We start from the raw sequence: 16,654 nt of genomic DNA, 5'->3' as shown, positions 1-16,654 counted from the left end.
AAGTGGAAGGGAGCACCCATGACCCACTGCTCCTCTGGCCAGGCCTCTCCTGCGCATGTCCCTAGCTGGTTTCTTCCCCAAGGTGCCCGACTCCCCGGGGTTCCGGGGCCTGTGTCCCCTTGTTTCCTGGCCTGGCCAGGTGACCCAGCGGGCGCTGCCCTGCCTGCCCGCTCACACTCCCACCTCTGCCCTCAGCGCTGTGCTTTGCCATGAGCCGCTCACTGCTGCTGACGTGCCTGGTGCCGGCCGGGCTGCTGGGCCTGCGCTACTATTACAGCCGCAAGGTGATCCTCGCCTACCTCGAGTGTGCGCTGCACACGGACATGGCCGACATTGAGCAGTACTACATGAAGCCACCTGGTGAGTCCACAGGGGTTCCAGCCTTCTCCCCTTCTCTGCCCCTCCTGGTTTCTGCCCCAGACTCCTTCAGGCAGCACCCCCATCCTGCCAGCAACCTCGGGGCAGCTGGCTAGGGGGGGGACTATGTGGCAGGGACTGGGGTGGAGCCAGGGGACCTGATCTTGAGCCTGGGCTAGGGGACCCCGTGACCTGAGCCTTCTGTGTGCCTGTGGGCTCAGGGAGGCAGGGTGCTACCCCCCCCCCACCAGCCTGGTGGCCTGAGCAGGCTCTGGGCCTCAGTGACCTGGCTTTGCTGTGCACCCCACCAGATGCCTCTCCCTGGAACCTGCTGAGGTAGGGGTGGGGGCCTCTGGACTCCATTGGTTCTGTCTGGCATGGCTTGGGTATTCTGAGCTGGCCCACAATGCCAGGGCCAGGGGTAGAGGAGGACTATGTGGCAGGGACTGGGGTGGAGCCAGGGGACCTGATCTTGATCCTTGGCCTCCACTCCTGGCCTGGCCTGGGTCACTTAGTGAGCCAGAGGGTCTTCCCCAGCCCTGTGGCCTTCTGTAGACAGGGGCTGGGATGGGTCTAGAGGAGCCCTGGGACTGTTCCCTGGCCAGGCCAGCCCCTAGCCGGTTCATTCCCGGAGGCAGGGCCACAGTGCTTCCTCCGGGAGCCCGAGGAGAGAGGAGTCTTGGGTCTCTGGGCCATGAGAGTCAGTGGGTCAAGGAGATGGACAGGGGGGCCCAAAGGGTTGGTCAGGGTCTGGCGGGAACCTGGTCAGTGTTGGGGGACGGGCAGCTGCTCTGGCACTGCCGGCTGCCGGACCCCGCCCCCGCCCTGCCAGCCTTCATGCCTGCCATTCTCCTTGACCCTTCCCCAAACCCAAGCACACTCTGAGCGGCCTCCTGGATTCTCATCGGGCCTGGTTTTGCTCGGGAGGGGAGAGCCCCAGCCACAGCCGCAGAGGGGGCTTGGGCAGAGACACTGTGCATGGCCCTGCCCCCTCTGGGCTGCAGCCTCACCGGAGGGATGGGGGTCCTTGCTTGCTCCTGTGGGAGACCTGGTGAGTCTGTGGATGACCCCGTAGCGGCAGTAGCTAGAGAGCAGCTGACAGGCCACACTGGATTCCTGGGAGCTGCTCCTGCAAATGGGGAAATAGGCCTGGGAGGGCTGAGACAGGCCCAAGGCCGCATGGTGCTGGGTGTGGGAGGGTTGCCATTCCCAGGATGACCCTGACCTCTGATCTCTTTGGGGTGAGTGGGAAGAGGCCACACCCCTGGATGGTGGGCAGACCAGTGGGTGGGAGGGGGACTAGTTAGGAGCCCCCCTTGGAGGTGAGGTGCCATGTAAGTAGAGAGGTGGGAACAGGCCTAGGAGAGCCCAAGTGGCTCTGGGATGAGGTTAGGGACAGCCCTCCTTGGAGGGACTGTGATGCTGGCGGCGGTGCTAGCAACTCACCAGAGCTGCTTCTCCTTTCTGCTGGGGGAGTGGGAGGTCAGGGACCTCAGCGCTCCTTCGCCAAGTGCCAGAGCTCAGTGTCCAGCACCGAAGGAGACAGGTGCCCCTCACAGAGCCAGCAGGCTGATGGCTGACCCCCAGGATGGAGCAGTTGCACTGAGGGCAGATGGGGTGGGGTGGGAATGCTTTCAGAGGAGCAGGTGCAGAGCCTCGGGGGGTTTGGCCCTTGGAAGAGGGGATTGGGCACTGAGAGGCCGTGAGGTGTGGTTGGGTGGAGGCGGCCAGGGAAGCTTCACTGACCACAGACAGGGTGTGTGACTGGGCTCTGTGGGAAGGGTGCCCCTTTGGTTGGCTGGCCCATCAGATGCCTTTGGAGAGGTCTCTGGGTAGAAAGTCTTTGGGGGGTGGCCAGACTCTCCCTTTTACCTGTGCCCTACAAGCCCCTTCCCTATCTGCCCCTGCTGGTCTTGAGAATCGCCTTCCTTCTCCCCTCCTGGTTCCTCTTCTAATGCTCCCTCTCCCAGAGCCTCCCCTCCTGGCCTCTTGCTTTCCTGAGGCTGGGATTGGGCTGCTCTGTGGGTGGAGATGGTGGCCCGGCCACTGGGCTTGCTGCCCAGGAGAGGCCAGGGTCAGTGGGGGGTAGTCCCGGTTCCCTGCTTGGATTTAGGAAATGTCTTCCTACGCTGCAGGGATCCTTCTGGAGGTACCCTCCCAGCCCCTTCTCTCCTAGCCTTCTGGTGTGGGTGCCTGGGGACCAGTGTGGTGGCCCTGGGCGCCTGGGAGCCAGAGCAGGTTGGCTTCACCACAGCCTGTCCAGGGTTGCCTGTGGCCATCCAGGCATTTGGTCCCGGGGTAGCTGACCAGGGCAGAGACTTGCTTGGCCAAGGCCTGCCTAGCTCTTGGTCCCAGTGGAGGGACTCCAGCCGCCAGCCACCACCCTGACCAGTGTAGTCCAGCCTTAGGGCTGAGCGTGCCCTGGCTCGGTGCCGTCAGGGCTCTTGGCACCGGCGGGTTGTGCCCAGGCTCTGGGTCCTGCTGTACTTACTCCGTTCAGGGGCGTCTGGTGGAGGCAGCTGTGCCTGCTTGTCCTGAATTGTGGTCGTTCTCCCTCCCGCGGCCAGTAGAGCTGGGAGGTGGGCCATGAGGGTTGACGGGATTGGGCATCGTGATGCCCTGGCATGGTGTCTGGCTGGAGTGAACAACCCTGAGGGGCCCCTGTTGGCCTCCTGGCTCTGTTCCACCATGGAGATGGCGGGGTCTCCCTGGCTTTCCTCACCAGGTGTCCCTGAACACTCTGTCCCCTGCAGGCTCCTGCTTCTGGGTGGCCGTGCTGGATGGCAACGTGGTGGGCATTGTGGCTGCAAGGGCCCACGAAGAGGACAACACAGTGGAGCTGCTGCGTATGTCTGTGGACTCGCGTTTCCGTGGCAAGGGCATCGCCAAGGCACTGGGGCGGAAGGTTCTGGAGTTCGCCATGGTGCACAACTACTCTGCGGTGGTGCTGGGCACGACGGCCGTCAAGGTGGCTGCCCACAAGCTCTACGAGTCGCTGGGCTTCAGACACATGGGTGCGAGTGACCACTACGTGCTGCCCGGCATGACCCTCTCGCTGGCCGAGCGCCTCTTCTTCCAGGTCCGCTACCACCGCTATCGCCTGCAGTTGCGCGAGGAGTGACTGCTGTCTCTCGCCCGCCTGCCACCCCGGCCGCCTTGTCCGCCTGTGCCCGCCTGCCCACTACCCGGCGCGGCCCTGCTTTCAGACGCTCACCTTGGCGTTTGTGTCGGGTTTTCTTCTTTCGACATCACGCGGTTATCTGGCGGGTTCTGGGTGGTGTGGGGCCGTTGCTCTTCTGCGACACTTTGGGGGTGTTGTCTGCAGCCTCAGCCCTCGCCCTTCCCAGCCTGTGGGGCAACTCGCCACACCCTGAAGAGCGGCATCTTGGACCACTGCGGCTGTCCGCGACGCTACCCAGCCGGCTGCCCCGTGGGGAGGCCCTGCCTGGCCCACCAAGCACAGAACCTCCGTGACAAAGCCCCTGACCCGGTTCTGGCTCGACTCTCGGCCCTGGAAACGCAGCCTGCTGGGCTGACCGCTGCCTGCAGAACAACGAGCCAGCTGCGGGCCCGCTTTGCTCTGTGCATGCTGAGGATGTGGCCTGGCCGCAGCATGCCGCATGCCCGCAGCCTCCTGCCCTGCCACCCTGCCTGGACCGGACCCCGAGACCGTGGCTGGTGAGCGTCCCGGCCCTGGCCCTGCTCTCTGCAGGGGTTTGCCTCATCCGCCTGGCTCTGTCCACTCCCGCTTTGCTTTGACGTTGCAGCACCCCCTTTCCTTCTGGTCCCAGCCCCTCCCTGTCTGGGCTCGGCTGGCGGGCGTTATCACCCGGGAGGTTCCCATAGCAACTGTGGCGTGGCCATGGCAGGGGCCCCGGGCACCCCTCTTCCACAGCGCCCACTGGGTCACAGTGGCCTCTCCTAGACATCCTGGGACCTTCTGCTTCCTGGTGGATGGGTCCGCCCACGAATGCTCACCCAGGCTGCCGCCGACACTGCTGAGCCCACAGTTTCCCCAGCCTGAACCGATCCATTTTCTAATAAGTTATTTAGACAGAATAGCACTCTGCATGACTTTAGCTCTTGGGACAAAACGGTAGTTTGTATCCTAAGACACTGTTTCTGGCCCAGTGTGATGGGGGTAGGTGGCCGGGTGGGTGATTTCACAGCTTGAAATCTGGAGAGAGACCCTGATTTAGCCTAAGTTCCCACCAAGGAGCATTCTGAGCATGTGGGGAGGCTCCCGGTCGTCCCTCCCAGCCCTGGCCTGCAGGGTGGCAGGATGGAGGGGACGAGGGTCCCACAGCCTTGGTCGGGGGTCTGGCCTCCTCGGGCCCGGGGCAGGAGGGGCGGCCCAGGGGCAGGAAGGATGGCTGGCTGGGCTCTCACTGGCTCTACTCCCAGCCGCTTTTCCCCGGGGTAGAGGAGGGGCTGTCCTGGGTATGGGTCGGCCTAGGAAGGGGAGAGGAAGGTGGGGGTGGCACGGGGCCCATGTCCAGCCTGGAGCTGGACCTGGCTTTGATGGGCAGGAGGGGCGTAAATGCCCACCCAGGCCCCTATGTGTGGGGGCTCGGGGAGGGGAAAGGCAGGCAGGGCTGGCCGTGGAGCTGGGTCCCAAGCACCAAGGCCACACGTGGAGCCATGGAGGGGACGTTCTTTCAAAGGCGCTTCAGAAATTAGTGGATTAATGGGGCAAACCTGGCTTCTGAGGGGCCTTTTGTCCCTTTGGCACTTGAGGTGTTTGCAGAGTACTGTACAGACCCCGCTCCCCTGTACATTCCTCCCTGGTGGCGCCCGGTCCCTGCTCGGGAATGGGAGTTTTGTAGACTGTACAGAAATCGGCACCCTATTTTCTTGCAGCTCTCAGATTTTGTTAATCTGGATTATACAGACAGACGTAAAGTGTTTTAGCAAAATGGAAACAAACAGTTGTGCCTTTTTCCTCTTTCTGTTTGCTTTGGGTTCTGCCTGGGGTCGGTCTCAGTTGTTGCGGGTGTGTTGGGGGCTGCTGCCCGGTCTCATGCCGGTAGGGTAGGAAGGGCAGGGTGGGGCCAGGTGGGAGTCAGCGCTTCCCCGGGGGTGTTTTGTTGGGGGTGCCGCCAGCTTCCCTTGGTCCTGTGCCTTGGGAGCCTTTCGTTCCTGGGGCAGGGTTCGTGGGTGGTGGCTGTGGGAGCCCACTGTCATCAGGGCACAGCCTGAAGACCCAGGGGGCCAATATCTCCTTGATACTGATTTGGGGTGGGTTCGTGATAGAGCCCCATCCCGGGACAGTGGTGTGGTCCGCCTCTGTTTTAGGGGCACCTGTGCCACGAGGGATCTCTTTCCTGGCTGTATTGCCCTGTGGATGGCAAAACACATGCTGGACTCTCGACCTTTCTTTTTTGCTGCTGGGACTTGGTAGAGATGCCAGCAGGAGTGTTGTGGGGTGGGCACACGGAACTCTGCTGCATGGGCACTGAGGAGGCAGAGGTACCCGTGTGCCTGCCAAGCTGGGCTTCGGCTGCCAGAGTCCTCCCCAGGCCAGTGTGCGGCTCAGAGGGACCCCTGAAGGCCCCTGGGAGGCGGATCTCCCGGCCTGCCCCCAGGCTGGCAGCTGAGTGCGCTAGTGGGTGGGCCTGCCCCTGGCCAGCCTCCCCCCCGGCCTGGGGCTCCCTGCTCCAGCTATGTGCACTGACGTGAATTTTATACGTTTGTAGAAATTCTGATGTTACTTCTTCTACCTCTGTGAAGCGACCCCTTGGGGCCCTGCCGTCATGTGTCTGGTGCAGCTTCCCTAAGTGCTGGCCCTGCCCTTCCTCCTCCCTGCCCCCCCCGCTGGGTGACCCACACTCTGCCTGGCGTCGCTCAGGGTCTGGGGCGCTGAGATTTCTGTGTGTTTGGAAGCCTCTGTTTTTGGAGTGGGGAGGGTAGAAGGTGGGAGGGTGGAATGTTCCAGAATGGCATCGTGAGACAAGCCTACAGCATAGACCTGACCAGTGGCTCTAGGCAGCTGAGGGTGCTGGCACCTCTGGATAGCCCAGTGCTGCCCAGGCCACCAGGGTCCTGCTGTGTCGTGGGTGGGCTGTCCCTGGGAAGCTCCTCGCCCGGGTGTGGATCTCTGCAGACGCTGACCCGTGAAAGTGGGAGGCCAGGGTGGGTGACCTGCATGTGCTGAGGCTACCACATGGTCTGACTCCGGGAAGAGCTCCTGAGTGTGGAAGGGTCAAGCCCCTGCAGCCATGACGAAGTCTCCCCCCATTCTCTCCACCCCCATGCCCAGCCTTGCTTCCTGCTGGTGTCTGCGCCCTGGGACCAAGCAGCAGCTACCATGCTGTCCCAGGGTGGAGGAGGCTAAGGGATGGGTCCACCTGGCCTGAGGAGAGGGACCGCTGGCCCTGAGAGAAGACTTGGGCAGGAGGCACTGTGGACAGCAGGCCTGAGGTCACGAGGTCCCGGGACAGCCTCTCTTGCTTTGGGTGTCCTTCCTCAGAGAAGGCCCTAGAGGGGACACCGTGAGGTGAGCTTCCTGGGGCAGCTCCCAGGCCACCAGGGCCTGGTTCTGGTCTCTAGGAGGCCTGCCCCTGCATGCACAGACCTGACCAGTGGCTCTAGTCAACTGAGCAAGGACCTCAAGGCACAGGCAGCCCCAAGCCCAGGTCATTGCTGGAGCTGACACCGGAGCTGTGCGGTGGCCAGAGCCTAGGAACTCAGGTTCCTGGGTCTGCTAGGTGTGTGGGGCTTCACGGGAGCCAAAGGCGGCTCCCCAGCCAGGCAGGGGGCTGCGTGGGCACCCAAGGGGCCACCTTCCTATCAGTGCCCAAGATGGGACAGAGCTGTCCCCAAGCCAGGGAGCTGCTCTCTCTCCGCTGTCGTTGCCACGTCCTGTTTGTTACCTGCTGACTCGCTTGTGTCTGTTTGGAAGCTGCTTCTGGAAATCAGTTTTGGCCACAGCCCACGTTTCTGCGCTGGTGGCTCTCTGGCTGATGCTTTGGGGCTGCAGTTCTGGGCTGGGCAGAGCCTGGAAGATGTCTGCTCCTTGCCGCGGCCACTGTTTCCAGAGGTGGGGTGACAACGCAGAAGGCTGGGCAGCACAGCCCTCCAGGGCGCCTAAGAGCTAGGGTGAGGGAGAGGGAACCCTGACATACCATTGGTGGATGTATTTTTTTAAACAGCAATAATTAGCCATTTTAAAGAAGGGGTGTACCTGAGTGTGTATGTGTACGTGTGTGCATGTGTATGTATGAGCATGTGTGTGTATGTATAATTGTGTGTGCATGAGTATTTGCATAGTGTGAGCAAGTACATATGGTGTGTAAGCGTGTGTGCATGTACATGGGTGTATTGTGTGAATATGTGTGTGAATGTGTAGTGTGCATGCATGCACATGTGTGAGAGCATGCACACACGTGTGTGTGAGTATATGTGAGATGCATGTGTGTGTTTGTATGAATGCGTATGCATGTGAATGTACTTTGTGTGTGTGGACATGTGTTCATGCTTGTGTGTTCATATATACATGTGTGCATGCACACATATGTGAGTATATGTGTATACTTGTGTATGTGTGGGTGTATACGAGTGTGTGTGCATTTACCTGTGTGTCGCGTATGTGAGCATGTATGAATGTACATGTGTGAACATAAGTATGTGTACTTGTGTGTGTGGGCGTGTATGTGTATGGTGGTGGGAGGGAGCCGGGTGGGTGGGCAGTGTTGGGGGCCACAGGTCCTGCCCTCTCTGACCCTCCCTCCGTGTCCAAGGGCCCAGTGCTGTGCCTCTCTGCACAGCGAGGACCTGGAGGGCATGAGCCGCCTGCCCCTGTCCTCGGGCCTTGGCTCCCGCTGGCCCAGGGAAGCTGGGCTGGGCACGGGGTGGGTTTCACCTGCTGCGGTGTGTCCCAAAACTGTACTGTGAGCCCAGACGGGGCGGTGGTCCTGGGGCCCTGAATGTGCCAAAACAGCCCCGGGGGAGGGGAGCGAGCCGAGTTCCGAAGAGAGGGCCGCGTGAGCCGGGGTGGGTGTGCCTCCCCTGCACGGCCCCAATGCTGCTGTTTTTCAATAAAACTAGAGTTGAAGGAAGCTGGCTCTGCTGCTTTCTTGAGGCTTGAGGACCTCCCACCTACCTGGCCCACGGGGAAGGGCTGGCTTTCCTGGAAGGTCGGGGCTCCTCCTGTCTGGGCTCCCCCCATTGGTTCCTCACGTTGGCTCTTACACCACCGAGGCTTCTCCCTCGCCCCTCTCCTGCACAGGTGTTTCCCCGTGCTCCTCCCCGCTGCTCTCCTTGCTGCATCTTGCCTGGTCCCGCTGACCCTGGTGATGGAGGGGTGGGGCAGCCAGGAGGCAAGATGGGGTGGAAGGGGCTCAAGTGGCCCCATGGGCCGAGAGGCCCCCCTCTGCCAGGCAGGCAGGAGCTCAGTTGGCTCTGCCCATTGGCGCCCTTCTGACCAGTCCGCTTGGGCTCTGTCTTCCCCCCAAATTCCGTGCCCTGGCCTGGGCACACCCAAACTCCCGGCATAGCTAAGACAGACGGCTTGGACCCTCTGTCCTCCTCCCCCGTCTTCGTGCCCTAGTAGATGCCCTATCCCAGCTGGGCCCACCACGCTCTATTGCCCTGTCCTAGCCCTGGGGTCTGGGTGCTGCCAGCTTGTCTGCATCCCCTGCCAGTCCTACTTGTAGTCCCCTGCGCTGTCAGACCTGGGCAGCCCTGGCCTCTGCGCCCCAAGCCTCAGAGGGATGGCAGTGCTGAGAAGGGAGGATGTGCGAGGCTTGGACCCAAGTGAGAGGATGTCAGGGCCCACCCGGGTGGAGGTGGAGCCTAGTGCCTACGAAGGAGGGGGCACTGGTACCTGGGATCCAGGCCGAGGGATGCTGAGCAGCAAAGTGGGGGTCAGTGGGCTGCAGCAGGCAGCATGGAGGCTGGGTGTGTGAAGGGTCAGGGATGGCAAGGTACAGGGTGGACACAGACCCTTATCAGACCCCCCTGCAGGATGCCAGCCTTGTTGGCAGAGGGGCCCTTGGAGCCTGGGGGGTCCCCTGGACACAACCCCTGCAAGCCAATTCCTTGGACAGCTTTCCTCTTGGGGGTTTCTTGGCCCCATGTCTCCCCTGCCCCTTCCCTCAGACCCTCCTGGCATGGGAATGTAAGGGACTAACCCAGGCACATTCCTTCCTGAAGGGCACGGCCAGGGTCAGGGCTGCCCCTCTCACCAGGAGGGGAGCTGGGTGACTCAGCCTGAATTCAGGAAGCAAACGGGAAGCCCACCTTGGGAACATCTCAGTGGAAACTGCAGTAGAGGAACCAGAAGCCCGAATATCACCAGGTCAGTTACTATAGAGCCTGAGGTGCCCTGGTGCTCCCCCGCTGAGTGTCCTCCTCCTCCCCACCTGGTGTCTGCGCAGAAGAAACAGGCCCTACTGATCTTGGTTCTCAGTGATGCTCTGTCTGAAACCCAGGAGTGCAGGTGCTGCTGAGACCTTGACTCGGAGTGACAGGATGGCTGCTCGGCTCACTGGGCCATGCAGAGCTCACTGGCTAGGCTTCAGCGGGCATGGGTCTCAAACACACACGTGGATACACATGAACTTGCACACATGTACACACATGAACAGGCACACACATGAATGCAAACACATGAGGGAGGGAGTAGCACCACGACTGGTAAGAGGGGCCCAGCAGCAGTTCTGTGCCACCTCCCTGGATTACTGTAATTTCTGTCACACAATAGTAAGGCCTGACACCCAGGATCCTGCACACATGGGGAAACCAAGAAAATATCTTTTTTTTGAGTTGGAGTCTCACTCCATCGTCGCCCAGGCTGGAGTGCAGTGGCACACTCACGGCCCCCCCAGTATTGATCCTTCCGCCTCAGCCTTCCAAGTAGCCAGAACTACAGGCGCATGCTATCACGCCTGGCTAATTTTTTATTTATTGTAGAGATGAGGTCTCGCCAAGTTGGCCAGGCGGGTCTCGAACCCGCGGGCTCAGGCAATCCACTCGCTTTGGCTTTCCAAAGTGCTGGGATTACAGACTGAGCCACCAAGCCCGGCCAAGAAAATATCTTGAAGGCACGAGAAAAATGGGCTGCTAGCCCAGTGTGGGTTCATCTTCCAGGTGTTTCCCTGAGTCCAGGTCAGGTTGCCCGCCTCTGCTCACAGGCAGGGGGGTGGATATAGCAGAGGCTATGATTTTGACCCCCTATGCCCTGGGGTGTCGCCAGTCTGTCACATGGTAGCTGTCCAATACATGTTTGCTGAATAAACAAAGGGGAGAAGGTACAGCCTCCCAGAGCCCCTAGACCACACAGTGAGGCACCGGGCACAGTTCACTGTGATGACCCAAGTCACTCGGAAAAGACGATGTCATGTTCAGTGGGCCACGTAGGAAACAGAGCCTCTGAAACAGCCGCCATTTAAAAAGGAATGTGTCGCACAGGAGGTGGCCTATGGCTCGGACCGTGGCACTGTGTCTGCACCTCAGCCTGCCTACCCTGACAGGTACCCTGGGCCTGCACCCCACTTCCAGGGAGACTCTCAGAGCCCAGATCCAGCCCCGGATAAGAAAGTGCAGGGGAGGAGCCGAGGTACCTGGGGTTGGAGGTGGTCTGAAAGCAGGACCCCAGGAGCACATTCCCAGGGACCACCATAGAGACCGGGAGCCACCATGCAGGGTGAGGACACAGCGGAAATCCTGACTGGCTCGCTTGTCAGCCATGTGGCCTTTCATTGCCTCAGTCTCACCACAGGCAAGCAAGGGGAGGGTCATGTCAGCCCCCCCATCACAGGCTGCTGTGAGGTGAACTGGCATAAAAGGAGGATAGAGGGGACACATGGGCCAGGCCCTCCCTACAGCTCTGCAGAAGCTGGGAGAACCGCTTTGGGACCCAGCTCTCCAGGGAAGCCAGCCCCTTTGCAGCCTCTGGTCACCGGCCTGCAGGAGGCTCATGGGAGAGACCTTGTGTGTGTGATTTCAGAGACCCCAGCAACCTGGCTAGTCCTTGGCAGCCCCAGGATAGAGCCTTGGTTAAAGGCCTGCAGCGGGTGGGCCCTCATAGAAGTGAGCTCCTTAGTCCTCTGGAGGTATCAGTTGGGGACATGAGTCCTAGGGGTTTAGCACCTGCCGGGAGGCTGTGTCCTTTCCCTCCTAGTACAGGGCCACATGCCGGCCAGACTGAGAAAAAGGTGCACACCCTGGGCTGTGGCTTCTGGAAGCTAAGGAAGGCAGTAGGAGGATGCCACTGGGCCTGCAGGCTACTTAGGCACCTGTTAGGGTGGGCAGCTGCTGAGACACTAGGAACCCCCTCCCCTAGGTACCACAGAAAAGGAGCTGGGAGTACATGCCCTCAGCTTGGGTTGGGTCTGGACCACTCCCGACTGGGGGCACTTAGCTCCGCCCTGGCCAGGTGACTGAGGGCTGTGGACATGGTATTGCCCACTCAAAGGAAGAATTCACTCAGATCAGGATGAAAATGGCTTCGCGGGAGGCATTTACTCCAGGGATGACTGGGTCACCCTAGCCCCAAAGGGTTAATGTGGCTTGCACATGTCTTGGAGCCTACAAAGCTGATGACCTTGGGGAAGGGCACACAATGGGCTGGTAGAAACCGGTTTTCTCCTCCCACTGTTGCCTGGGGCTACAGCCAAAATGAAGGCGAAAAATGCGCAAGGGGTGGTAGGAGCTGACGTGGGATCTGGTGGTGGCTGGGCTGTTGCTGGGAGACTCAGTGTGACGGGTCCAGTGGAGGGCCCAGGGCCTCCTGCATTGGTGCCAGACGTCCCCACGCATGGCCGGCACTCAGGCTCACCTTGAGGGGTACCTGTGGATCGCAGCCAGAGGTGAGCCCCAGTCCTGGGCCAGCTGTCCCCATCCACCTCCCAGCCGTCCCCGTCCGCACGGGAGGAGAGGGCCTATAGCACACACGGGCACACACACAATTAGACAGCCACACACACACGTGTGCATACACATGCCTACTCACGCACATTCGGTAACAGGCTCATGCTCGCAACTCCTCAGCCTTACTGCGGTCTCCCACCTGCCAGGCCCTCTGTGCCAGTGGACAGACCTGCAGGCCAGCAGTTAGGTGCCTGGGTGGGTGGGTGGGTGTGTCCTGGGTGACTTGTGCTGCTACCTCAGGGCCCAGCCCTAGGGGAGATCGGCGGATCCTAGAGAAACTTCAGGGTCCCTCTCGTGACAGGAAGGGAGCGATCCAGCACCCAGTTGCAGCCCCTGGCCCTGAAGCCGCCACCTCCCAAAGGGCTCCTGGGGTAACTGGGGTGGGTGGGGTTCCTGGGGATCACCCAGCCCCCACATCTCTCTGGGCACAGGGTTGGGGCCACATCCTCCGTCCTTGCTCTCCTGCCCCCCTGGGGAGCTGGCCTCCCCCTCACCTTGGGCAGGCTCTGGGAGGTTTTGGTGGGGTCCAGTGCCCGCACCTGCTGCAAGGACTCCATGGTCCTCCTGACAAGCGCTGGAACAAGGGAGAGAGTGGAGGCCCTGATTGGTCTGGCCTGGGAGCCCAAGAGTCCAGGACAAGAAAACTGTCGGGCCCAAGTCCTGTTCCACCCCCCACACTCCCTAGTTGTTCCTGTGTCCACTCGGTCACCTGAACCAGTTGAGGGACCTCGATGCTCGCTGATAGCCCCCAGAGTGCCCCTGTGCCTGAGGCGGGGTCCGGCTCCTGGCTACATTCATGCCTCAGAATGCTGTTCTCAGGCGCTCAGTCCCCTCCACAGTTTTCCTTCTGGCCTGGCACCTGGGCAGCAGTTGCTCGGAATTACTCAGTCAATAACACAGTCCCTTTAGGCACAGAGAAGGGACCCAGCTCTCTGCACGCTCAGGACAGCCGCTGGCCCTCACCCCTCACTCTGGAGGCCCCAGCTCACCCACGTTGGAGGCTGGCCAGGTGGGTGGGGCCAGAGGTGGCACCATGCCAGCTCTGTCTAAAAGGCTCTGGGGCTGGGAGAAGGGACAGGCACAGGGCAGCCCCTTCTGGCCAGAGTGGCCTGGCATGCAGAAGCCCCCACCATCCCTACCACTTCTGGGTGAATTTGATATAACCAAGCCCATGAGGACAGCCTCATGCTGCTAGAAGGCTGACCCCATCGTGGGAACCTAGGTCATTGCAAGGCCATGGAGTTCAGAGCCCTGTGAAAGGGACAGGCTGGGTGGGGGACAGGGCAAGACGAGCTAGCTCAGTGTTCCTCAGGTTTCTCTCTGAACCTGCTGATAAACACGAATATTTCATTCCGACCTTTTATGTTATGTGATACCTCAATGCAAAGACTGTGACAGAAACACCCAAGCGAGGGCCAGATTGCTGCCTTGTTTTTCAGTCCCTGGCCGCTGCAGAGCCAGGGACCTTTCTGGGGAACTGTCTTTGGTATGCCCTAAGCGGGACCAGCAGCTATCCCAGGGCCATGTGCCCTGAGCTCTGTGGACCCCGGTGTCCTTCTCTGTGCTGTGCAGGGCACCAGGAAGGGCGGGAGCTGCAGGGGTAGACTGTCTGGGCTGGCAGGCAGGCAGATGGCCCCGTGCACATGGTGGGGAACCCTGCAGAGGGGTCCAGGCTGGCCTGGGGATCTACAAGGGTCTCCTATGGAGTGCTGGGCACAGGGTTGGGGCCACACCCTCTGTCTTTGCTTTCCTGCCCCCCGGGGAGCTGGCTTCCCCCTCACCTTGGGCAGGCTCTGGGAGGTTTTGGTGGGGTCCAGTGCCCACTGATGCAAGGACTCCATGGTCCTCCTGACAAGAGCTAGAACAAGGGAGAGAGTGGAGACCCTGATTGGTCTGACCTGGGAGCCCAAGGAAACTTGGAGAGTCAGCATGGTCCAAGTTGGAACTTTGTCTCCCCATGCCAGCTGCAGCCGTCCTGAGTGTGCAGAGAGCTGGGTCCCTTCTCTGTGCCTAATGGGATTGTGCCGTTGACTGAGTAATGCCAAGTAACTGCTGCTCAGAGAGGGCCAGTGAGTGGTGGAGTGGAGCTGTCATTCAGTCAGGGCCCTCCCCATGACAGGCGGGACTCCTGCAATCAGTGGCAATGTACCTATGCCACCCAGAAGCATGTCCTGACCACCCAGCTGACCCCTGGCCCACCGGGATCCATGGTCCCTGGCCCTGAAAGCCTGTGGGAGAACATGGCTGGGTGCCGCCTGCCTTGGGAGCTGCCAGGCTGGTTGGAGGGAGCAGTTTCTGAGAATAAGGGAGTTAGGGAACTTTCCTTTTTTAATCACAGCTGAGCACACGTTATGCTTGTCAAAGGATCACATAAGACGGGCTTGTCTTCGGGCAGTTTCCAAGTGGTTTTCCGGGGGCAGAGCTCTGTTCTAGGTCAGAGCTCCACTAGGTGGGCATCAGGAATTGAGCCTCACACCCCTACTGGGGAAGACCCCGAAGTGGGGCTAGAAGGGCACAGTGACCACCACCCTCCCTGGCATCAAACCCTGACACCCTCTCATGCACTCTCCTCCCGACCCCTGACACTGCCCAGCCATTTGTGGACCCACCTGGACAACTAGGGTACAGGTCCATGGGCACTTGCTCTCACCCCCTCACAAGGGAGGCCAGCATCAGAGCCCCCACGGGACTAGTGTCTGTGCATAATAGGGGGGTCCTGATACCCTCCCAAGGAGAGGGAGAAGTCCCGGGCCTCAGAGAACCCCTTAAGCTGGAAGCTGGTGGCTCAGCAGAGACGGTTGGTGTGGGAATGAGGGGCCTAGGCCTGGAGTCCACACTGAGTCCAGGAGTCTCCGTGGCCCCAACCCTGAACAGCCCTGCCAGCCCTCCCATATCCTGGGTGGCCCCAGTGCCCACTCTGTGTATTTCCACACGCCCGGACATCCAGGCTGAGCGGTGGCTGTGGCTATGGCTGTTTGTGGCCACCCCATGGGAGTTCCATGGTGACTGTAGAGAGCACATGGTGCTCTCTGAGGGGCCACTGCCCAGGGTGGAGCCCCTTGGGATCTTTCAAGACTCCCCCAAACCCAGGAAGTTTTGGGAAGTGGCCTCTCTGTCTGCTGGGGTCCTGGTGACACCTCCTTTTAACTATTCATTTAACTCCTTTTAACTAGAAGCAACCTCGTGCCTCCCTGGGCTCACCTGCAAATGGGCAGCCAACCTGGAAGGGAGGGGCACGTGTCACCCTGGAGGGCAAGAATGGGGGTTTGGGGGCTTGGGCCATGTACAGGTGTGGGGCCTATCCTTCAAGGTTCCTGGAAGGTGGTGCTGGCATCGGGTGCTGAGAGGATGAGGCTCCGTGGGCGTAGGGAGAACCCGACCCATGGGCACGGCTGCCCATGTCTCCCACAGTCACCAGGGCAGCTCCTGGGGAGCTGGGAGAAGAGGCTAGAAGAGAGAGAGAAAGCCCTGGTCAGAAGTGACTGGTGAGCTGAGAGGTGGCGGGTGGCATGGCCAGCACAGGGGACTGGAGCTTGTCTACGACACCCCAAGGGACCTGATGCCCCTATGGGACTGGGTAGTTCATGTTCTGAAAAGTCAGGGCAGGAGCTGAAAAAAGTTCCCATTAAACTGTCACAGGGGTGGGGGAATGCCCTGACGTGGTAAGTGTGTGTGGGGCCAGCTGTGAGGAAAGAGGCAGATAATTCTGGAATGTGGAAGCACCCCCCTTCTGTCTGGAATACCAGTTTAGAGAACAATGATGGAAGGGACAATGTTTTTTTTTTTAAATAAAGAGACAAAGAAGTCTTGCTGTGTTGATCAAGCTGGTCTCAAACTCCTGACCTCAAGCCATCTTCCTGCCTCAGTCTCCCAAACTGTTGGGATTACAGACATGAGCCACCATGTCCAACCTAAAATTAAATCTTTTGAAGTCAAGTAAATAAATACTTAATAAAACTTGGAAAATGCACCGAAATTCTAAAGTGCAAAATAAGAAACTCTCTTCACTTCTTCCTCTACAACCACAGTGGGCACTGGAGTGGCCCAGTCAGGCCTGAGTATGCACTAGTTCCTGGCAATTTGGGGGCAACTTCCAAGTGGGTTGCTGGACGTGGTTTTTAGGGGGCAGAGCCCTGTCCTAGGTTGGAGCCCCATTAGGTGGGCATCAGGGGTTGAGCCTTTCACTCCCACTGCATGGAAGCTGCTCAGACAGCCTGGGTGTCTGGTCGCAGCCTGGCCCCTGCAACCAGCCTGCTCCCCTTTGTGTGGCCCTGGGCCCCAGGGACAGAGCCCCACAGACTATATCATGGGTTCTTGAGGCCTCAGGGGCCTTGAAGAGAGCCTGGGTGTTCATTCCTGGTTCCTGTGCTGAGAGCACCCTACGCCCTTCTCCTGGGGTTATTAATGCAGCACTTCAGGGCTCCCC

At 60.2% G+C, this 16,654-nt stretch overlaps 1 protein-coding gene across 1 annotated transcript; it reads left to right on the top strand.

The window, feature by feature from the left end:
* Positions 1-201: 201 nt before the first annotated feature.
* Positions 202-5,283, top strand: NAT8L (N-acetyltransferase 8 like). The gene is made up of 3 exons (XM_008048453.1): positions 202-360; positions 3,111-3,436; positions 3,683-5,283. Exons 1-3 carry the CDS (start codon positions 210-212, stop codon positions 4,037-4,039), a joined length of 834 nt encoding a protein of 277 aa, XP_008046644.1. The 5' UTR covers positions 202-209; the 3' UTR covers positions 4,040-5,283.
* The last annotated feature ends 11,371 nt before the right edge of the window (positions 5,284-16,654 follow it).

The sequence above is a fragment of the Carlito syrichta genome, unplaced genomic scaffold, assembly GCF_000164805.1.
Source record: "Carlito syrichta isolate Samal-C Ts95f unplaced genomic scaffold, Tarsius_syrichta-2.0.1 Scaffold123576, whole genome shotgun sequence".
Lineage (NCBI taxonomy): Eukaryota > Metazoa > Chordata > Mammalia > Primates > Tarsiidae > Carlito > Carlito syrichta.
Note: the sequence above shows the minus strand (reverse complement) of the source record. Positions and strands in the feature narration are given on the sequence as shown.

Bases quoted from the DNA above. Each gene is read 5' to 3' on its own strand.
- NAT8L (XM_008048453.1), top strand. From the start codon at position 210: ATGAGCCGCTCACTGCTGCTGACGTGCCTGGTGCCGGCCGGGCTGCTG. The intron at 361-3,110 runs GTGAGTCCACAG...TGTCCCCTGCAG, and splicing joins GTACTACATGAAGCCACCTG to GCTCCTGCTTCTGGGTGGCC. The intron at 3,437-3,682 runs GTCCGCTACCAC...TGTTGTCTGCAG, and splicing joins CCGAGCGCCTCTTCTTCCAG to CCTCAGCCCTCGCCCTTCCC.